Source organism: Protopterus annectens, chromosome 8.part1 (assembly GCF_019279795.1).
Source record: "Protopterus annectens isolate FY-2018-M chromosome 8.part1, PAN1.0, whole genome shotgun sequence".
NCBI lineage: Eukaryota > Metazoa > Chordata > Ceratodontiformes > Protopteridae > Protopterus > Protopterus annectens.
The window spans coordinates 51,714,043-51,739,286 of NC_056742.1; the positions used below are offsets into that span (position 1 = coordinate 51,714,043).

The following is a 25,244-nucleotide window of genomic DNA, read 5'->3' on the forward strand; positions in this document are numbered from 1 at the left end:
GGAAGACAAGTAAACGATATGTGTGAGCAGGTCACACGGCACACTTAACATTATACAGTACAAATATCAGTTAACTGCCATATATAGCATATGTTCGTCTGTCAGAGGATACACAACTTCAGTACCACATATCAGTGCTCAGCCTACAACTGGCTGACTCTGCCTGCCACACTCCGTATGACACACCAGTATACACCAGTACTCGGCTCACTGTTTGGGATCCAATGCACAGCCTTGCCAGGGGGGTACATATCAAGCTAATGCATGCAGAAATATGTCATCCATTGCAATGAATGTGAAGTACAGTTACAGTATAACCAGTAACCCACCCTAGTCATTAACGCCACACCCCTACCTAACATATGTGCACAGTTGTTAATATAGCTGGCATATTGCTGTAACAGAGTATACATGTTGCTAGGTACACACGCAAACCCTGCATCACACATGTGATTGCAGATATGGTACAGGTATCATTACACACACATCAGACATTCATACAACACACAAATGTATGCTAACACAGATGAGCATTTGCTATGTACCTTACAGTACTGTGTGCCCCTACTTACAGATACCTATGCCTAAGGAATGTAATCTCTGCAGACTACAGGAAACACACGACAGTGTTACCAGGGAATGTGAACATACACCATACTGTGCTGTTTAGGCCTACAGCTTCAGGTGGTACAACAGTTCAAATGTCATCTAGATTCACCAGCATTACCACTTACTGAGCATACATGTATTGCTTCAGCTTATGATGGGACACCACAGTCGTACACAAGGAACTACGTCACAACATATACCATCCTACTATGTCTGCATCCCAATAACTGACCCATCTTTCACTGGCCTCACACTTAGGACACAAACGACCATGACAGAAACAACCTCACACTTAGCTATCACACTGTCACAGACCTTGCACACATTCACTGTCACACTCATTCCACCTCACATAGCAGGTATTGCACTGTGTACATGTCTGTGTGCATTGTGTCATAAGTAGGTAATACGCTATTGTCCCTGGGGCCTACAGCAGCCTAGCCATATGCTACCCTGGCCCGTGATGCACATGTAATTAGATTTCACTTCCTCCTGTCAACCGGATACACAGAGGTGATTCCCAGGGCATGTTACCTATCCCCCAGACAATCATCAGGGGTATGTCTGAGATCTGCTACTGAGGAGCCTTGTTTGTTCATGCTGAGTGGTTTACTCCAGAGTATGGCATATTTGCCAATAGGAGCCTATCCCTCCAGCATGTGCTGTTTAGTGAGGTTGCGGGGACTAGTGACCTAGGCCGTGTAGTCCGGTGGGATTGTGAGGTGTTGACATGGCAGTTGTCTGACTGCTATGGGTGTGGCATACCTCTGTATGTTTGGCAGAGGTAATCTCTGGGTGGCCGGTATACAACGCACAGTAGCTATGGTTATGTGAGTCAGTCTGCATAGGGTATGTGTTTCAGGGCAGTATTACCCTTTGTGAGGTATGTCTGTGGCCTTTCCACTTGCTGTAGTTGTCATGTGAGGTACATACCACATGGGGCATTGTGATGAGTACAGGGGAATACTGACCTATATTTCCATACATGACACATCGTTTGTGATTACACGTACCACGTAGACAGATTACAAGACTAGTGTGGCACTGTGAATATCAAAGGGGAGGCTACTGTCCACCTGTGTCCCATGTTCCCTTCTGACACCTTCAGTGTTAGGCAACCACCTATCTGGTAGTTAGTGGGTAAAGTGTTTTGGAATGGGGCATGGCACTGTAGTATCAACACTGGTGTTCGGTCCATGGCTTGGTCACCAGGCACCTGTTGCAATATGTCTGACCCTGTGTCTCCCTCTCTCACTATATATATATATATATATATATATATATATATATATATATATATATGGGTCCATATGACTTGGTCGACAGTTCATATGATCGACAGTTCATTTGGTCGACAGTTCATTTGATCGACAAGCATTTGCCCCCTTCCCCAATGTTGTGCGACCCTGGAGTTGATATATATAGTTAGAGGGGGTGTGGGGGGCACAGCCCTCCACATCGGGGGTGTGGGGTGAAGCCCCCTAAAATGCTTGTCGATCAAATGAACTGTCGACCAAATGAACTGTCGATCATATTAAGTGGACCAATATATATATATATATATATATATATATATATATATATATATATATATATATATATATATATATTTATATACATATATATTTATATATTACTCTATATATACATATCTATATCTATCTATCTATATATATATATATATATATATATATATATATATATATATATATATATATATACATATCTATATATATCCATAGGTACCCATATATATTTGTATATATCTATATATCTCTATATATATATCTATATATGTATATATCTATATATATCTATATATGTATATATCTACATATCTATATATCTATATATATCTATATATGTAAACATGTATATATCTATATATATATATACATATATATATATATATATATATATATATATATATATATATATATGTGTGTGTGTGTGTGCGTATATATATATATATATATATATATATATATATACACACATACTTGTAAGCAGCCACTGCTGTACATATACATGCACATATATGCACATATACTGCCCACCTTTCATGGTGGGAATATCAATTATGGAACAGTTGTGAGACATACAATTATGTAATAATATTGCACAGTGTTGTGCAGACTGCATTTCGCTGTCCTCAGGCCGTATAGCCAGAGCAGACCTCATTGGCTGTAACAAAGTCCCACAGCATTTAACCACCACATGACGTATACCTGCACTGCTTGCTGTTTTCAATGTCACACACTACAACCTACATAGATATTTGCACATAGCAACCTTCAAATACATATATATTTCCAGCCTTCACTAACAGTTGCAGTATGTCCCTTGCCCTATGCACATCTGCATATACATATAGATACAGACTGCTACCACATAAGGAGTGTTCACAGAATGTAGAGTACCCTTCAGACACATCATTCGGATGCCAGCAAATGCATCTGTATTACATACCTTACCTTTGTATTTCTCACCTCAGTCTGTTGTACCTGTTGATGTTTTTTTATTTTTATTTGTTTAGGTTGGTGTTTTCCACTGCCTGTGTTTGTTTTTTTTTGTTTGTTTGTTTTGGTTGGTGTCTCCAACGGCCTCTGTTTGTTGTTTTTCTTTTTTTTGGGTTGGTATCTCCAACTGCCTCTGTTTGTTGTTATTTATTGGGTTGGTCTCCAACTGCCTCTGTTTGTTTGTCTGTCTGTCTGTCTGTCTCTCTCACTCACTCTCTCTCTCTCTCCAGTTGCTGCAATGATATTATTGCATGTGTGGACAGCAAGTACAGGCTGCTTTTGTAGGTATCTGCACATGTGCATGTGATGGCCTCTGCACCAATTGGTGCACATCATTTAGTAATTGCATGCAGCCTTCTGTGTGGTAATTACAGTTCTCACTGTGATTTCAGGACACTGCTATAAAATGATAGGTTAGGTAGGCGTAGGCCTTTTAGTTTTGCAAGGTGGGGACCATGCTTGTTTGCTGTGGACACTGTTGTGTCAGTCAGAAGGTTGGTATATGTCTCATATCTGAAGCTGGGTTGTAGCCAGTGTAATGCATGTTGTACTGAAACCTGACTGTTGCTTCTTCCAGTACACTCTTCTCAGTGTGTAAGTTTACTCACACCTAATGCTAACACTGGATACATGGGAGTATGTACTTTCTTTTGGAATTAGGAAATTAACTGGCATACAACAGTAGTTATTGCAATGTATTTCTATGGCTTTCCTATTTTCCCTTTACATTCACTCCTTGTAATGCATGTTATATTTCTTTATTGCAATGTATTCCTATGGCTTTCCTATTTTCCCTTTGCATTCACTCCTTGTAATGCTTGTCATATTTCTTTATTGCAATATATTCCTATGGCTTTCCTATTTTCCTTTTACATTCACTCCTTGTAATGCATGTCATATTTCTTTATTGCAATGTATTCCTATGGCTTTCCTATTTTCCCTTTATATTCACTCCTTGTAATGCATGTTATATTTCTTTATTGCAATGTAGTCCTATGGCTTTCCTATTTTCCCTTTACATTCACTCCTTGTAATGCATGTTATATTTCTTTATTGCAATGTATTCCTATGGCTTTCCTATTTTCCCTTTACATTCACTCCTTGTAATGCATGTCATATTTCTTTATTGCAATGTATTCATATGGCTTTCCTATTTTAACTTTACATTCACTCCTTGTAATGTATGTTATATTTCTTTATTGCAATGTATTCCTATGGCTTTCCTATTTTCCCTTTACATTCACTCCTTGTAATGCATGTTATATTTCTTTATTGCAATGTATTCCTATGGCTTTCCTATTTTCCCTTTACATTCACTCCTTGTAATGCATGTCATATTTCTTTATTGCAAGGTATTCCTATGGCTTTCCTGTTTTCCCTTTACATTCACTCATTGTAATGCATGTTTATTTCTTTATTGCAATGTATTCCTATGGCTTTTCTATTTTCCCTTTACATTCACTCCTTGTAATGCATGTCATATTTCTTTATTGCAATGTATTCCCATGGCTTTCCTAGTTTCCCTTTACATTCACTCCTTGTAATGCATGCTATATTTCTTTCAGCACCAAGTTATTGTATATTTGCTGTGGCTAAGTGGTACGTCATGCAGACTGGTGAGTCCAAGGTGTGGGGTTTGAGACTGACAAGGGTATTTTATTTTGCTGCTGAGCAATACAAGGGTCTTGTCATACAGAGTGACTAAGGCACTTTTAAGCAGTTGTAAGCAAGTTGGCGTGGGTTTGTGTGACGCTTAACAATGCTAAGCACCGCTTAGCTTAGCTTTGTGTATTTTAGCAATACTAATCTAAGCTTAGCTTAGCTTATTTTATGTTAGCAATACTAAGCTAAGCTTAGCTTAGCTTATTTTATGTTAGCAATAGTTAGCTAAGCTTGGCGTAGCTTATCATATCTTAACAATGCTAAGCTAGGCACACACATGCGCACACTGGTGCAAACCCCCTTACTACTGTTTACAAGTGCTCACTCCCACTAACCCTCGCGCTCATGTCTTTGACAGAAAAGTAAATGGGGAGATAGGAATGTGGTGATAAAGGGTGCTCAAAGAGGGAAAGACAGTAGGGAAACTAGCTTGGGATATGCACGATGGGTGTGGAGAAGGTCCATAGCTGCCCATTTCTTTACCAGCAACAGCTGTGCATATGCAGTACATTAGGTGGGATATTTGAAACCTTCCACCCCTGAGAGAGTGGTGAGGACATCTAAATATGTTGTACTACCAATTATGAATATCAGGCACATGCACTGTTTGTGAACTGCCATACTGTCATTAGTACGTTACTCACATCTGAACAGTTTGTGGTTTGTGTTGGCATTAGCATAGTCTGCTCAGGATGACTGGACATATTTCTGTACTGTGTATGCCTACCTACACCCTTGGTTGCGCCTGACTACATGGATATATAGTACCTTTGGGTAGGGGTGCAGAACTGCAGCGTGCATTATTTATTATCGTGTGATGTTTATCTTACTCAACATGCAGAGTTGCTGTGTACCTGTAAGTCTATGAAGGCTTGTAGTCTGTCTGTGTAGCTACCACCTGCGGACATATCCAGATGGTAGACAGAGGTCAGCCTAGTATTCTTTGACTGTGCACCACAGCAGTCTTTTCAGCACCTGAACAATGGCATTGTCACAGGTGGTTGCTAGCAGTACATGGCTACATCCTTTGCTATTTATGTGTTGTACTTCTACATAAGGGCATGCTTGTGGGATTCATTCTACAGCTATTTGCAGAGTCTGTAACAGCAGACAAGCTGATATGCCTGTGTGTTTCTAACTCTTCCAGGCCTCAGATACTCTCATGTATATATTTGAACAGCCTCAGGGTAAGGTACATATAACTGGGATACACCTGTCATATAGTTCAGACATTTTGCAGTTCAGACTTTGGGTGATTCAGAGCATTTCTATTACTACACCTTTTCTGACGTGCAAGCGGTGTCTACTCTCACTTATTGACATTTGTTATTAAGTGAGATTCAACACCTTTCTGCCTACTGTTAGTACATTTCACAGGGAGATAGAGGGGCACAGCTAACATTTGTTTACAAATCAGGGTCTGAACTGTAGAGCAGTCACTGTTGGGAGGTCTGGCCTGTGAGCTATGCAAATATGCCAGTGTTTATCCTGCCCTGATACTGTGTGGGGTTTGTAAGCTGCTACTGTAACCTTATTCCCTACTAGCATGGCTGATTCTCTTTTCACAGTCATGTCATGCAATTCAGCAACACCTGCTGGTTAAGGCCCACAGAACAAGATTTGTGTTATGCCATTGCTATTTTCCCTTTAAATTCACTCATGGTAATGCATGATAAATTACTTTCACCACTAAGTTATTGCATATCTGCTGTGGTGTAGTGGTACTTCATGCAGACTGGTGAGTCCAAGGTCCCGAGTTCGAGACTGACAAGGTTTTTTATTTTGCTGCTGAGCAGTACAATGACCTTGTCATACAGAGTGACTTAGGCACTTTTAAGCAGTTGTAAGTGGGTTTACGCGGGTTTGCGCAACGCTTAGCTATGCTTAGCTAAGCGCACAAATGTGCACACTCGCTTAATCCCGCTTAATACTGCTTAAATGTGCTTACATCTGCTAACTCCCGTGCTAATTTGTTTTAAAGAAAAGAAAATGGGGAAATAGGAAAGTGGTGAAAAAAAGGGGCACAAAGAGGGAAAGACAGTAGGAAAACCAGCTCGGGATGTGCAGGATGGGTGTAGGGAAGGTCCATAGTTGCCCATTTCTTTACCAGCAACAGCTGTGCATATGTATGAAATTTGGTGTGAAATTTGAAACCTTCCATCCCTGAGAGAGGGGTGAGGACAACAAAATATGTTGTACTTCCAATTAGAATTATCAGTTTACATGTCCAGTGGACATGTGTGTGAATTGGGCAGCTATGTATGGAGCATAAGTTTTTTTTGGGAACAGATTGCCTTTTTTTTATTTTTTTTTTTCAGGTGAGAGTGGAATGTGAGGTAGAGGAAGTAGGTATATTTGGGGAGGTAGGTTGGGGAGGTAAACAGACAACACAAACAAGACACATACAGGGGCAGAGTTTGACACATGGGATGGGTGAACACAACTGACGGGGAAGGAAGTTTGGAAATCGCAAGCCCATGAGCCCACAGATGGTAACAGTGGAACTGAGATCCCTACCCATGGGCAGTCACCACTGCACCTTCACAGCCCTGTGGGTGGCTGTGCTGGAGGCTGAGTAGGATGGGCAGGCTCACCCAAGAGACGTGCCACGCTCGCCTCAAGCTGGCGTAGGGGATCAGCGACTGAACACTGGATCTCCCTACGCACCATAGCCCGGACCCTTCGAAGGGTGACAGGTGGCCCTTCTCTGCCCATGCTTGCACGAGGGGGGCGAGCCCCATCCCCTGCAGCACTTCCACCCGAAGGTGGCACAGGACCAATGGAGGAGGGGAGTTCAGGCTGGGCACCAGAGCCACTGATGCCAGGTGCACTCTCCAACTGAGGAGGGACAGGTGGGTCCACTGGGACCGGCCTTTCCATACGTTCTGTGATTAGGTGTGTTTCATTACAACATAAACAACAGCATTACAGATTAGTTGTAACAGCATAAAGTAATATTCCCATTAACCCAACACACCACAGTTACAACAGTTGAACAGCAAACATAACACATGCATATATTGAACAACAGTGGCTATTCCAACCACATAAAGGGATGATTGGTAGCAACAGGCCACCATGAACATGGTGTTTGAACAGGGCACATGCATCAACATGAGTGCAAATATTTATAGAACAATTGGACATATATCCCAACAAATATTTAAGATTACACATACCCACTGAGGTGTGGAATTGCATGGTTTATGCACAAACAGTAGGGTGCAGAAAAAACCTCTGTTAACATCTTATAAACACTTTTACTCTACACTACATTCCTAGTGACTGCAGGTGTATATTCCCTACATGTATTATAACACTTGCCACCATGCATTAGGTTGTGTAGTGGGTTTGGCTAGTTCAATCTATACTTGACCTACATCTCACATACTAACTGCCCAGGATGCAGATGTTACTGCTACATATTTCATGGTTGCATTTATATTTCTTTATCTACATATCTGGATGTTTTCACATGACATTTTCACTTCAAATTGTACAGAACCCTGCATTTATTGAAGCACACTTACATTTCTGGGGAACATATTAGCATGCTACTCATGTGCCAGATTTACTTATGCATGTCAGCCAGTAACTGACTGTTGAGGACTCTATATTTACTTCACAGCTACTAGCACTTCCATCACCCACTTTAGATGGGACTGCAGAGCTCTGGGTTGCCAGCACTTTCTAACACATTACTATTTGTATAATGCAAGGGTAGAACAACATTTCATACTAAGTGAAACAGACACACTCAGAGTTTTAGACCTTTATTAATGACATTACACACTTTTCCACAGGCTCACTCCTTTATTTGTTTTAAGGGTCTATATGGCAGACATGTTCACGACATATTATACCTTTATTAATAGGTTAGCACACTCTTTTTTCAGGCTCACTCACATATTATTTTATATGACAGTGCCTGCAGAGATATTATTCCAGACATTTGTTACCTTTCTTAATGGGTTACTACACTCTTTTTCTGCCTCTCTAATGTTTTTATCTGACAGTATATGCAGAGGACTTATTCAGTCCATTTTATGGCTGTATTATTGGACTACGACACTTTCTTTCATGCTCTCTCCCATATTTTATATAACAATATATGCAGAATAATCACTAACCTGCCTGGCAGTGCAGCCTTAGCAGCCTATCTTCATAGGCTTGCTGATTCGTAACACGGTCACCTGCAGCTGTAAAGTAAATGAAGGAATATTGAGACATTCCTATCCATTATACATACTCCATTTTAAATCCTTACATACTGCATTCCATGGCTACATACTCAGCTGTGGGGCATCCCGCATCCCACGGGCCTCCTATATCCACTTGTTCAGGTGGTCCTCCTTTCATCTCTTCAGGTCCGCATGGTGGTGACGGACCTGCTCACCAGTCCAGGGAATGCCTGTGGCACTGGTGAGGTCACGAGCTAACTGGTTCCAAGCCTCTGCCTTGTACTCTGTTCCTTGGAACTGGCCCTGCAGGAGTCTTGCCTCGTGACGGTGGACTAGGAGCCAAACCATGTATTTGGACTCCTCGGTGCCCCATCTCTGCACTTGGAAGCGCACTCCCTCTCCAACACCAGACATTCTGACTGCAGATGTGAGCTACAATCAGTTATGGCGTGTATTCCCGCCTGTGGGGCTTAAATATGCCGCATTTCCCGCACTTTTTTGTGATTGGCCATTTTGTAAAATTCTCGGCTGACTGCAGACCTGCTTAGTAATGGTTAAACTACCATTCCTAAGTTTATGTATGTTAATAGTGGCTGTTTCCCCTATGTTGTCATGGCTTAGTGGTTCTGTACTTTGATTATGACGCGAAGGGTCCTGCGTTCAAATCTTGTCATTCTTTCATTTTAATACTGTCTAGACAGGCTAGGGCGTGTGGCTGCGTTTAAGCAACTTAGCTCTACATTGCTCCCCTGTGCCCTATGGTGCCCTGGTTGGCGCAGCACACACATCCACACAAACACATTGCGCTGGGTAAAGCGTTTTTAAATGTTGGCCAACTCTATTGTGCTGGGTAAAGTGATATTACACTATGGGAAACTCTGTTTAGCTGGGTAAAGCGCTATTACACTATGGGCAACTCTGTTTAGCTGGGTGAAGTGCTATTAAACTATGGGCAACTCTGTTTAACTGGATAAAGCACTATTAAACTATGGGCACCTCTGTTTAGATGGGTATAGCGCTATTAAACTATGGGCACCTCTGTTTAGCTGTGTAAAACGTTGCTTAATGGCAGGCTAATATATATCTGGGTCTTTTAAAAATATATATTTTGTTCGCTGATACATTGGCCATGTCACTGCTTTTAATAAAATTTTAATCATATTTGTCTGGTATTATTTCAAATACTGATTTAAAACATAAATAAGAAGGGGAGTGGTGGGACTTGAACCGTGAATGCCTTCTCTTTGTGCATACGCTCTACCATTTGCTATTGCTATTTGGATTAATTTGCATAAGTAGTTCTTATATGCTCTTCAATGTCACAATTGCTAACTGTGGTTAAGCAATGGGCACACCCGCGCAAACAAGCGCAAATACGGGCAGCTATATCGTGGATTTAAAAAAAAAATTTCCGTTTTATAACTCTGATGGGGGTTTACAGTGTCAGGGAGTGTGGTGTTGGGTGCATATACATTTGAGCGGACTCGATCCTGTCTGTTGACATTATGCTTTATAAAACCTTGCAGGGGCGTGGACTTTTAGACTGCTCGGCAGTTGGACACGCCCCCTGCTTGCCTACTCAGTCCGTGTAAGAGTTATGGATGAGTCAGCATGCCCTCATGAATATTCATGGCACGCTGACGTCATACCATTCAACTCCAGCCTCCGAGTAAGACATATTAAGTCTTACATGGAGGTTTTGTGAATCCATCCCTTTATTTTTGTTTTACTTGGATCGCTTGTCTGTGTACTTAATAAAGGATTTTTGACTGGGAACAAACTGCCTGCCTTGTTTGGATTACTTTTAAATACTTAGCAATTCTGTACAATTATATATTTTTTATTATTTTTACTTAAGACGGGTTTACGTTCACTACTTCTACTACTATTTTCTGATCTGATTAATATATAGTGATTAACTAGAGATATATGAACTGAAACTCTTCCACACAGAGAAATTTCTTACACTGTTTTATTTATATTTTTTCAATGCTCTTCTAGCAAACATGCTACTAGTTTGTAGTTTAGCCCAATCAGCTATTTGACTATTACACTGCATTACTTAAAATTTGTGCTTAGAATCATTGCTGCATTTCTTGATGGAGAATATTCAGTTTTTCACGTTGCTAAATTATGCTCATTTGTACTGTACTTTATGACATTTCATGTAACATGAAGCTGTTTTGACCATTGTGTTTGTTCTACATTGCTCTGTTGTGCAGACTTTGTACAGCACTGTGTTACTTGCCACTGATTTGCTGGATGTCTATTATGAAATGGCTCAGTGTCACGTTTGGTGAAGTACTTTAGCAATTGGTGTGCACCTGACATTGCATTTTTAACTAAGACTCAGAAGATATGTAAACATCTTTAGCACGACTGAGTGTACCAAGATCCAATGGAAGGGATAACCATTTCTGGATTGTATAAAGAAAATGGAAGTGGAGGCTGATCTGATTACAATAAAAGCAAGCTACATTGCGCCATACTTTTTGCTAGCATGTTAAGTATGAAAAAATGAATATATTTAAAATATATTTCCTGTAAAGTATGTTTTATAAATGCAAGCTGAAAATGTCAAGGTAAAACATAAAAAAAATATTTTCTGCATGTGTCCATCCAACAATAGCTGCTATAACCAGGACCAAAATTTTATAAAAACAAACTGTTAATAAATTTATTAAAATGGAACATTCTGAGAAGTGCATAAATAAATTATGTATGGGAAGGCTTTATTTTGGACCCTATAATTTACAAAAATAAATCTGTTTTGTTTATATTTTCCACTTGTATTCCTATTTTTCTTTATTCAGTCCCCTACATTTGACATTCGCCCTTTTTTCTGTCTTGTCTTATAAATATACTGATGAAATTATAATATCAGCTATGGAAACAGAATGTGCTTGTTAATTTCACAATTCAGCTCATGAAAACAAAATCTGTTACAGTGCTAACCGGCTGTTTGTAAAAGTGACACGTAGAAGGCACCAGCACTGAGAAGAAAGAAATGTAGGAAACTACCTTTAGTTGTCAAGGGGGCATTATTAATCCACTGTGCTGCTGAATCAGTTGTCTAACTGAATGTAAGTTTTAGCAATACTGATTTCTTGGGAATTATACAGGTTTACAATTACTAATCACATCTCTCTTAATTGAGATAAATTTGATCTCTACCAAAATATTGCAGATCTGCATTCTATTGATAACTATACTTGTCATATTGCACAATTATTACTGTATGTCACAAAACTGTTTTTATTGAGCAAGCCCCAGCCACTCCCCCACACCTTGTTTGCAAAAAGCCCCTACCCTCCTATTTCTGTATATACTAACTCTCAGGTTACACAAATACAAAGAAAAGTAAAAATGTATAAAACAAAAATCAAACTTACCTTCTCTTATTTTTTGTTTTCTGTAACCAGAAACCAATGTCCAGCATCAGTGATAATCTAGAGTTCATATACAAACAACATGGACAACACAAACTTTCTACCTTTTATCTGAGATGTTTTGTGTCCTGACTAAAAGTGACACAATAAACAATATCAATCCTTTTTACATGTAATAAAGAAATTACAATTGAGCTTCACCCTGTTTTATAGCCCCTGTAGCCAAAAACTAAAGCCCAGCTTCAGTGATAACCCAGATTCAATGTACTAATAACATGGAGAGCAGAAATATATACCTTTTATCTGAGATATTTTGTGTCTTGATTAAAAGTGACACAGCAAATAATATTGTTCCCTTTTATACACAATAAAAACATGACAGGTTATAATTAATTATATATTTTATTTACTCAAACTGGTTCACGTGGAATACATAGAGGTATCACTGTAGAACATACACACTGAATATGTATGAGACATCTTATGTTAAAACAGACACTGGATTCATAAGGCAAGAAAAAAAAGTTTTGAATATTGACATATGCATTATTGCAAACATGGGACTATGCAGTAAAATATTCCTAGAATACAAAGTTAATGTCTGAAAGGCTCAGATTGTTAAAATTGGCAGTTTTTATTATGGAAGGATGACTGAAGCACAACTGACAAGTTAATGTCTTCATTTGATTGCCAATCTTTAAACAGGTCATCCTCATTACCTTTAATGCTATCTTCATCACCAGAAGAATGTTCATTATAAACATCATGGTGAACAGTCTCTTTCATTGGTGTGATCCTCTCTAAAGTCTGTTTCCTCTCATCTGCTGACAACAATTTATAACACAAGAGACATATTCTCTGTGGCTTTTTGGACATATTAGGGAATAAAAAGTTTTGCTTACTGCATTGTCCACATACCACATAGCCACAGTATCTGCAGTGGTGCCGTCTTTCTATGAAGTTAAATTTGGTGCTGGTACAGCGCATGCAGATGTCTGTGGCATGATCTGGTATCCAGGGAGCAGCATGCTCTTTTGTCAGTGTATTGCCAGGTTTTATCATCAGATGCTTTATGCAATATTCAATGTGTTGCATCCATTCATTCTTCTGGAATGGGGTAGGAGTAGAAACTACAAAGGATTTTCTTTCACTCTTAATCATCCATCGATTTTGCATTTCATTCTGATCTTCTAGGGACTCAATGTGGAGGCCTTCTAGTGGAATGATGTGCTGATTGTTGTACTTTTTATTCATTACTACAATATTCCCATATACCAGGATATCACTGAACAGGAAGAATACTCTAAGCTTCACCTTTTTTCTGCATTCCTTCTTCAGGACTCCTTCTCCCACTAATATCCGTCCTTCTTTTGCCAAACGTTTTCCAGAGACTCCAAAACAATTTTCTACCATGGCAATACGCTGAATGTTTTCTGCGGAGAATGCTAAGTCTTCCATTGTCTTCATGCTACAGTTCTAGCTAAATATAAAATGTTAACAATATGATTAGTGAACCTTACCAGTTATCTATACAGGGTATATCTTCACTATAATAACATTATTGATGTATAATATCTTCTTTCTTAACACATTTTTTTCCAGAAACTGGTTTCCATGAAGGTTTTCAGGAAAGGCCTTTTTCCATGAAGGTTAAGGATGACTCCCACTCAAATAAACTATAAGCAGATCTCTATTCCCCAACAAAAGCAGTACTGTAAACATGTAAAACAAAGTACAGCTATTTATTTTACATAATTTTTCAGTGTTTTGTCCCTAGCACTGAAGCATGGAGTACTTGTGAGGTTTGTCATCTATTGCATTAAATTAAACTCAAAAAAATGATATACAGTCTCATACCAATTACTATTTAAAATTAATTAGCCATTACACCAGCTGAAAACATAACATACAAATATTTACCATGTACTGATCAGGTATGAGCTTAAAAAATAATTGAATTAAATTTCATGATTTTTATCTGCTAAGATTATTTCATTATAGAGCTGCAGAAGGTCCATCACAAGTACTTTTCCACTCCACATCACTGTTAAGTAAATTTAAATTAATATTTTCCTTCTGTTAGTCAGTGCCATGGAATAGAAGGATACAGCCCTGGGTACTGCTCAGGTGACCCAGGTTCAGTTAGGAGCTCAGGAGTTTGATGTTTTAGCAGGAGATAAGTATGCTTCTTCATCTCATCCCTCTCTGAGGGGAGGTGTGGTCCATAGAGAGTGGCGTAGACTCTGGTTTGAGCAATGAGGATGGGGACAGGGGCACTAGGTTAAGTCATAATGTGAAAATCCCTCCCCTTTGTAGAAGCAGCTGCCACAGAGACCCTCCAGGATGCCCTTAAGTTTCAAGGCTGAACCCCAGCCCAAAAATCAGTGTTAGTCTGGGACATGAAGGGAGGTACTGGGAGACCTGGTAATGAATGTGAGCACTTGGGTATTAGTCCAGACAGTATGAAGCAAGGGGGATGGAAGAAAAAAAATACTTTGCATCTTTTGTATTATATCTTCAGTAGTTTCCCAACTTATTCCATCCCTACCTTTTTGTCATAATGAAGGTATCACGTCGTTTGCTTGACATATGCTGTCACTGAGTTCATCTCAGACAGGAACAAGTTTTATATCTGGATCTGTGATCACTGTTACATCATAACATATTGCTAATATTTCTTAATAGTGGCATGATTCCAGACAACATTTCCACAATCTATCTTTGCTCCAAATATTCTGGTAGTTGTGTTCAGGTCTGTGCTGATTATTGAGACTACGTTGCTATATGTATGCTACCAAAAAGAATGTAGCATGTTTAGCTAGAATCACAAAGATGTATGAGAACCTTTGGTCATGTAAATAATGAAGCATACGTTATTTAATTAAGGTTCTAGTATAATGCAACTCACTGGTAATGTGTTACACTTCACACTCTTACATAACAGTGAGGTTCAAACTAGTATGTAAACTTAAAGATTTCAAAGATGACTTTCTAATAGTAAATTTCTTTCTAAATCAAAATGGGGCTTTTAAAAAATCAGAGAAATAAATGCAATATTTTGAGGGAAAATTATATTTTAGAAGTATTTCAGATACTGTTTTTCAGAAAGGTTGTGTAATATTTGTTAATATAAGAAATTCATTTTCAGAATTACTTATATCAGAGAACTATGAAAAACTTCAATAAATTTTTGTACAAGTATATAGATAACCTGACATGAAAAGCTATTAAATCCCTGCATCTGTGCTCATTATACTGTAGGATATTCTGAGGTATATTAGGCATACCTCTCAACTATCCAGATTTTCACCAAATGTCTAGACATTTGCCTCAAATTTTGTCTGTTTCTCATAAAATCTGTGATTTCCTGGCAAATTATCAAGGATTGAAGTTATTAAATAATATCAGACATTTGAGTTTCAGGTTTCTTGCACTTCAGAAAATGCATGCTAACACAAAATCTTCTAGCAATTTTTAAGTTTATAAGAGCAATATCTAAAATCTGTCCATATTTTGACCTTTGTCCTCCCATTATTTTAGGCTTTGTCAAGATTTCTTTTAATAAGAGGTTGAGATGTATGGTATTAGGCTCCGTACCTGCAGTAAAAATGGTGAAGGTCATAGCTCTAGACCACTAATGGAATTTGCTATGGCATCATTTATCATCCTACAGTAGATCAAAAACATTTATGTCTTGTTGTTATGGCATTAGTCTGGGTCATGTTTTCTGTGGTTTCTACAACTTCAAAGTATTTTGAATTCCTCTGTAGTCCTGCAAGTCTGTGTCTGAACTCCTACTGATTTGAGAAACAGACGGCAATCATTCCTGAGAAGACTCATTTTTTTTCTTAAATAAATCTCATGCAACCTGCAGAATGTAAATCGACCTATTGCTGCACAAATATTTGTACTATTATGTGTACTCTCATTTGTAATATCATGCACCTTTCATGCCAAAGGGTAGATTTCCTTCCAAAAAGGACAGGTAACACTGCATTTTGGTAGTATCTCACTAGGGAGTTGATAAACACAGATGTGCCCTGAAAAGGATTTTTCCTGTAACTGGCAAAACAAATGGATGAGCTCCTTCCTGTCTTTATGGGAAGAAATGTCTAGACTGAGTCAAAATTGTTGTATGAGTAGAAAGAATACAAGAGAAATTGCTATCAAATAAGAATGTCTTCAGTTGGTAAATTGATTTATTCATTTCTGTTTATTTGCTTAAGATTTACAGAATGAGGGTGAGACAGCATTAAGTGATGCCATGCATCATAACAAAACAGTCTAACAGTATTTCTTCTTGAAAGAAGATAAGCAAGCAATAATGCCTGACAGGGTGTGCGTTAATGCATAATTAACACCCACCCAGGGGTGTTATGTGGCCCAAAACCACAGGCAGAGGGCATCTACACCACTTGAAGGGTGTTAATCATACATTAACACCCACCCTGGAGGGCATTATTGCACTTAGAAAATGGGCTGTCTGTTAAATTTTTTTATATATTTTTTTGATGTAAAATAGTTCCCCTATCTAATGTTTTAAACATGGTGTAGTATATGTTAATGGTGTTGGAATAAGCATTTTATATCAAAAATATATAAAACAAATACTATAGTACTTAAAAAAATAAATAAGCAACTAAAACACAACAATTTTACAGACAGCCCATTCTCTCTCTTTCTTTCTGTCTTATACACAGTCTCCTCTGCTTTCACACACACATAGTCTCCTCTGCTTTCACACACACATGCATATACACACATAGTCTCTTCTGCTTTCACACACGTATACTTATACACACATAGTCTCTTCTGCTTTCACACACACATACATATACACACATAGTGTCCTCTGATTTCACACACACATACATATACACACATAGTCTCCTCTGCTTTCACACACACATACATATACACATATAGACTCTTCTGCTTTCACACACACATACATATGCACACATAGTCTCCTCTGCTTTCACACACACATACATATACACACATAGTCTCCTCTGCTTTCACACACACATACATATACACACATAGTCTCCTCTGCTTTCACACACACATACATATACACATATAGTCTCTTCTGCTTTCACACACATACATATACACACATAGTCTCCTCTGCTTTCACACACACATACATATACACACATAGTCTCTTCTGCTTTCACACACACATACTTATACACACATAGTCTCTTCTGCTTTCACACACACACACACATGCATATACACACATAGTGTCCTCTGTTTTCACACACACATACATATACACACATAGTCTCCTCTGCTTTCACACACACATACATATACACATATAGTCTCTTCTGCTTTCACACACACATACATATACACACATAGTCTCCTCTGCTTTCACACACATACACATACACAATTAGCCTCTTCTGCTTTCACACACACATACATATACACACATAGTCTCCTCTGCTTTCACACACATACATACACACATACTCTCCTCTGCTTTCACACACATACTTATACACACATAGTCTCTTCTGCTTTCACACACACATACTTATACACACATAGTCTCTTCTGCTTTCACACACACATACATATACACACATAGTCCCTTCTGCTTTCACACACACATACATATACACACATAGTGTCCTCTGATTTCACACACACATACATATACACACATAGTCTCCTCTGCTTTCACACACACATACATATACACATATAGTCTCCTCTGCTTTCACACACACATACATATACACACATAGTCTCCTCTGCTTTCACACACACATACATATACACACATAGTCCCTTCTGCTTTCACACACACATACATATACACATATAGTGTCCTCTGCTTTCACACACACATACATATACACACATAGTCTCCTCTGCTTTCACACACATACATATACACACATAGTCTCCTCTGCTTTCACACACACATACATATACACACATAGTCTCCTCTGCTTTTACACACACATACATATACACATATAGTCTCTTCTGCTTTCACACACACATACATATACACACATAGTCTCCTCTGCTTTCACACACACATACATATACACACATAGTCTCTTCTGCTTTCACACACACATACTTATACACACATAGTCTCTTCTGCTTTCACACACACACACACACATACATATACACACATAGTGTCCTCTGTTTTCACACACACATACATATACACACATAGCCTCCTCTGCTTTCACACACACATACATATACACATATAGTCTCTTCTGCTTTCACACACACATACATATACACACATAGTCTCCTCTGCTTTCACACATATACACATACACAATTAGTCTCTTCTGCTTTCACACACACATACATATACACACATAGTCTCTTCTGCTTTCACACACACACATATACACACATAGTCCCTTCTGCTTTCACACACACATACATATACACATATAGTCTCCTCTGCTTTCACACACACATACATATACACACATAGTCTCCTCTGCTTTCACACACATACACATACACAATTAGCCTCTTCTGCTTTCACACACACATACATATACACACATAGTCTCCTCTGCTTTCACACACACATACATATGCACACACATAGTCTCCTCTGCTTTCACACACATACTTATACACACATAGTCTCTTCTGCTTTCACACACACATACTTATACACACATAGTCTCTTCTGCTTTCACACACACATACATATACACACATAGTCCCTTCTGCTTTCACACACACATACATATACACACATAGTGTCCTCTGTTTTCACACACACATACATATACACACATAGTCTCCTCTGCTTTCACACACACATACATATACACATATAGTCTCTTCTGCTTTCACACACACATACATATACACACATAGTGTCCTCTGCTTTCACACACATACACATACACAATTAGTCTCTTCTGCTTTCACACACACATACATATACACACATAGTCTCTTCTGCTTTCACACACACATACATATACACACATAGTCTCCTCTGCTTTCACACACACATACATATACACACATTGTCTCCTCTGCTTTCACACACACATACATATACACACATAGTCTCTTCTGCTTTCACACACACATATATACACACATAGTCCCTTCTGCTTTCAAACACACATACATATACACATATAGTCTCCTCTGCTTTCACACACACATACATATACACACATAGTCTCCTCTGCTTTCACACACACATACATATACACACACATAGTCTCCTCTGCTTTCACACACACATACATATACACACATAGTCTCCTCTGCTTTCACACACACATACATATACACACATAGTCTTTTCTGCTTTCACACACACACATACATATACACACATAGTCTCCTCTGCTTTCACGCACACATACATATACACACATAGTCGCCTCTGCTTTCACACACACATACATATACACACATAGTCTCCTCTGCTTTCACACACACATACATATACACACATAGTCTCCTCTGCTTTCACACACACATACATATACACACAGTCTCCTCTGCTTTCATACTCATATTCATTCACACAAGCATAGCTTTCAACTTCTTAGCACAAAAAATGTGGACAAAGTCAAAAATAATGGAGGGACAAAGCCCCCAAAACAGGGACAAATTTTAAACAGGTTCATAGGTTGGTACTAGGTTATCGCCTATACAATATAGTGCCTATACAAGCCTAGCCATAACAATTCCCTGGATATTTCTTCCCACAATATCTACTTCCCTGGTCCCCTGTCTAGCAGGGTGACTGATGTAATCCCTGGGGTGAATTTTCTATCTCCCATCCAATCATCAAGGTTCCTTTTGAAGAGGGCCAAAGAGGTTCTCAGCTTGACATGTATGGGCAGTCTGTTCCAGAGTATGGGGAGTCTCTGGGTCAGGGACCTATCCCTCCAGCATGTTTTGTTCATTGTGATGACCAAGATTCGATCCCAGGAGCGTGCGGCTCTGAGGGACTGGGATTTCATTAAGTGTAGCATGTCCAACAGCACTGGGTTTGTCATAGTCTTGTATGTTAAGCAGAAATCACCTCTGAGTAGGCGATATGTGAAAGTGTATAGCTGGAGTTTTTTTAGACAGTCAGCATAGGGCATCTGCTTTAGGCCTGTGATTCTTTTAGCGAGGTATTTCTATGGCCTTTCCGGTTGTTGCAGATGTCTTGTGAGGTCCATACCAAACGGGGCATTGTACTCTATAATGAGTCTAATGAGGGATGAGTACAGTGAGACAATGACCTCCTTTTTTCTGGATGAAAAGCCCTTAGTGATGAGGTGTGCCACATAGAAGGATTTCCTGACTGTTGTGGCTATGCGGTTGTCAAAGATGAGACCAATGTCCACCTATGTCCCTAAGTCCCTTATCACACTTTAGGTGTTTAGTGTACTGCCACTTATGTGGTAATTCATGGGTACATGTTTTTTTCCCAAAGAGAATGACTATACTTTTCTTGGCATTGAGCTTGAGACCATGGCTCTGGCACCAAGCAAGTGTTTCTGTAAGGCCCTTTTGTAGAATATCCACATCATTTGGGGATTCAGTAATGGCTCCCAGTTTGCAGTCATCTGTGAACTTTGTTAGCCAGAGTCCCTTGGTGCTGGCCTGTACTTCAGAGAAGTAGATGCCAAACAAGAGCGGTCCCAGGACTGAACCCTGAGGTACTCCGCTTGTCACTTGTCTGGAGCTGGATTTTGAGTCAGCTACTTTTTCAGTGTGGGTTCTGTCAGTAAGCTAGTTGGCAACCCATTGAGTGATGTAGGGATTAATGCCCAGCTTAGTAAGTTTATCTATGATTCCAGAGTGGGGGATGGTGTTGAAGGCCTTGGTGAGGTCATGATAGGCTGTGTGGACCGCCTTACCCTCTTCCACGGCTCTGGAGACTGATTTGAAGAAGTCAATCAGGTTGAGGAGACAAGATTGGCCCTTTACAAAATCAAACTGGGTGGGGTCCAGTGTTTGAAGGTTGCCATTGTCTTTGTTTATAAGTTCCATGATAATGTGTTCCATGGCTTTGCAGATCAGGCTCATCAGACTGATGGGACAATAGTTCCCAGGATCCAAGGTGGATCCCTTTTTGTGGAGTGGAATAACTGTAGCTGTGCACCACTCATTAAGCATGAAGCCTGTGGTGAGGCTATGATTAAACATGACACTTAGGTGATAATATGATAAAATAATAAATATGCTCTTATAAACATAGAAAGTTGCTAAAATAAAAAAGGTATTGTATTACAATGCATTTTCAGAAGGATATAAAGCCTGAAACTCAAATGCCTGTCATTAGTGAATTCAATTCCCACTGATTTGCCACAAAACTTCAGTAAACCACAAATTTTATGAGAAACAGAAAAAAAAAATTATGCAAAAATCTGAACATTTTGCGAAAATTTGGACTTGAGAGATATGCGTACAAGACCACTCTTTCTCTCTCTCTCTCTCTTTCTCTCTTGATCTCAGACACACAGTCTCCTCTGCTTTCATGAATACAATCACTCACACATAGAGGCAGAAACATAAGCAATCTCATGCACAGATATATATGTATACAAACACACACACAGACACACACACACACACACACACACACACACACACACACACACACACACACACACACACACACACACACACTTTTTTTCTGTTTATTTTATTTTTTTGCACTCGCTAAACAGCAAATGCACTGCTTAGCAAGTGTAAAGCAATGACAGCTGTTAGTTTGTTTCTGTCCAAGCTCCACGGCAGCTTGATACTTGATATACTGCTATGAAATGTTAGACTCATTTTTAAGTGGGAATTACTTGTACATTAATACCCTGCTGGAGAACATTCGTTCTCCAGTCAGGGTGTGAATGTACAGTTTGCCCATCCTTTAAGTTATATTAAAATGCATATTAACCTTTAACCTTTAACTACCAAAGCTCAAAATATGAGTGCTTTACTAGCTTAACTTGCCACTACTTTATTATCGCTAATGAGTCTCTTTGAGTTGCTATGTAATTTCATTTCATGTTTTTGAATCAAACAAAATGTCAGATAAACACTGCTACCCTAAATGCAAGTGCTATGTGTTTGTGTGTGTGTGTGTGTGTGTGTGTGTGTGTGTGTGTGTTTCTGCGTTCATGCATGTGTCTGTGTGCATGTACATGTGCAACTAGGTAAATTATATTATTACAAAACAAGAGTCAAAACTTTTAACAAAGCTTTGGGTGTATAAAGCTTCATATAGTATAATGTTGTCATTTAAACTTTAGACTACAACCTTGAATTTCCAGGTTTAAACACAGTGCATGACATTTGTATACATATGTAATCATGTGCACTACTCCATTTCAGCTCTATTCTCAGTCTGTCACTTGAAAGTTACCTATCTGTCTCTCTCTCGCACTCTCTTTTCCTAGTGCAAACATGCAGGAATATTGATGGTTATTGTGATTTATGAGCCTGCCACTTTTCATTCAATGGTGGTGTTTTAATTATTAATGCATTAATACTGTTCTGATCCTGTATGATTACTGAGGAACCTTACATGTTTAGGAAATCAATGCATTTTGCAAATGCAGTGCATAATGCTGACAGTTCTATCCTCTTGCAAAGATAAAGGGCAGCATGTGGAAACACACCATTAAAATATGCAGAGAAACAGGTTGTGTAATATATTATACTTTATAATGAACCAGAAAAGATGCTATAAAATATTATTGTAGGCAACAACAAATTCGTTTTTTTCAAAGTCTCTGCAAAGTTTTATATATCTATATACCTATATACATACATATATATATATATATATATATATATATATATATATATATATATATATATATATATATTATATGCACACGCATTGACTGCCCAATAGAATTCAATCTGTTTTTTTTCTTGTTTTGTAATTTCATTAGCACTTAAAGTAATTATATCTAAAATAGCTGTATTCAACAGACTCACCTGGGTTTAATTTCCAGTAGCACTGCTTGCATACTAACTGATAGCAAGAAAAGTCACATAACTACATGAACATTTGCAGATTTTCCTTAGAAAAACATATTTTTTCATAATGCACAAATAACAAAGACTGAATGAAAACATTAAAACTAAACAAAAAAAAACTTTTTATTACCTTCTTTGCTGAGATAATATACCTGAAAACCAGGTGTTCCTTATGATATGCAGACTTGCACAACTAAAATACTGTTTAAACAGTACACTTTTAAATAGGTAGTGTCCAATATTCTTTCTGTCAAGGTCAGTGTCTGCGTTGTCTGTTCACTTCAATCTGTCCTCCTTCCTTCAGAAAACAAGTTTTTAAACTGGAAAAGTCAGACGTTCTTTTTTATCTAGTTCAGAGTCAGTGGTGGCTGTTCCCTTCTACCTGCCTTACCTTTTATTGAGATACACATGTACTCTTACAAAGGCTGGCCAATCACATTGAGTGTGTCACTGAATAGAAAAGAGGCTGACAGTCCAGAAAGTCTGCTCTTTATAGAAATTTCATGGCAAGATGCCCAAAAGTTATTTGAACTTCATTAAAGCAAAAAAAAACAAATCCCCTGTGCTATGCATTCTTAACGGAGATGACACAGTTGTACTTTCCTACATACTTTATACTTAACGTGTACAATTTTTTATTATCACAAAATAATATTAACTTGTGTCTTATAATGTAAGATTGGTGCAGGAAGCATATTGCAGATGCATATAATTATTTTATTTCTTTATTACATTTATCACAAGATTATTCTTACTGAAATGTGCCCATTTACTGAAGAATCATAAGGAAAATGCCTAGGGTTTACGAAACTTTAACAAGTAAATAAATAAATAATACATGGAAGAATGTCAGTTCAGATCAAGTCAATGAAATTACATAATCTCCTGAAATAAACATTAAATGAGCACAACACTTATTTTTGTGTAGTGAGCAACACGAAATGTTTGGCTATTTCCAAGCAGATAATTAGGACATTTAGTACCAACTGTGGAATCCATTTGTGAATTGTATTACAGGACAAACATCTGAAATGTCAACTATAAATACAGGAAAAGAAAATAAAAAGTAGACCTTTTTTACAGACAAGACTCTTGTATACCACCTGCCATGCTGACTTTATATAATTCATTAAGACTGAAACATTTCATTTACAATCAAAGTGTAATACTGAATAGTACCTAATTTACGGGCAGTATGTTAGCTCTCTGGCTAAGATCTGTGCCTCATAGCTGGAGGGTTCAGGGTACAGCTTTGATTTCCAGTCACTGTCTTTATGAAGTTTGCATGCTGTTGCCATATATATGTGTGGGTATTCTGTAGTTGCTCTGATTTCCTCCCCATTCCCCCCAAATCATACGTACTTATTCACCACTCTAAATGGTTTATGTATGCTGCATTAATCATTGCTCGAGTGGCCTGGCTTCTGGCTGCAAAGGATCCGAGGATCAGCTCATCTACCCAGTTAACTAATGAATAAAATCAGAAATTATATCTGCAGTAAAAAACAAATGGTGCTGGCAAGAGTTACCTCCAACAACAATGAAATGAACAGTAAAAAACAAAGCAGGAGGTAGCAGCCATGGCTATGCAGAATAACAGCTTTATTAGTAAAAGAGATGAGCGCTTTCATGGCGCCAGTCACTTCATCATAGGTCTGATGAAGTGTCTGGTGCCACGAAAGTGCTCGCCTCTTTTACTAATAAAGCTGTTATTCTACATAACCGTGGCTGCTACCGCCTGCTTTGATTTTTACTGTTCAAGACATTATAATATGCTCTTATGCTCCTAAGAAATGTACATTTTAGAGGCATGAGGAAACTTGAATGATGTTTGTGCTGTTAAGAATATATGTACAATGTATATCAGATATATC

The 25,244-nt window shown here is 38.5% G+C and overlaps 1 protein-coding gene across 2 annotated transcripts; it reads right to left on the reverse strand.

Moving 5' to 3' along the window:
* Positions 1–12,743: 12,743 nt before the first annotated feature.
* Positions 12,744–23,813, reverse strand: LOC122810189 (pleckstrin homology domain-containing family F member 2-like). Of its 2 annotated transcripts, none has more exons than XM_044081667.1 (2): positions 23,501–23,813; positions 12,744–13,836 (listed from the first exon to the last, which is right to left on the reverse strand). In XM_044081667.1, the coding sequence occupies exon 2, from the start codon at positions 13,825–13,827 to the stop codon at positions 12,979–12,981; it is 849 nt and encodes a 282-aa protein (XP_043937602.1). In that variant the 5' UTR covers positions 13,828–13,836; positions 23,501–23,813; the 3' UTR covers positions 12,744–12,978. The 2 variants fall into 2 exon arrangements, with proteins under 2 accessions (XP_043937602.1, XP_043937600.1); XM_044081665.1 differs by having other exon boundaries at positions 12,744–13,840.
* Between the last annotated feature and the right edge of the window lie 1,431 nt (positions 23,814–25,244).

Excerpts from the sequence above, each read along its gene's own strand:
- LOC122810189 (XM_044081667.1), bottom strand. The coding sequence starts at position 13,827 with ATGAAGACAATGGAAGACTTAGCATTCTCCGCAGAAAACATTCAGCGT.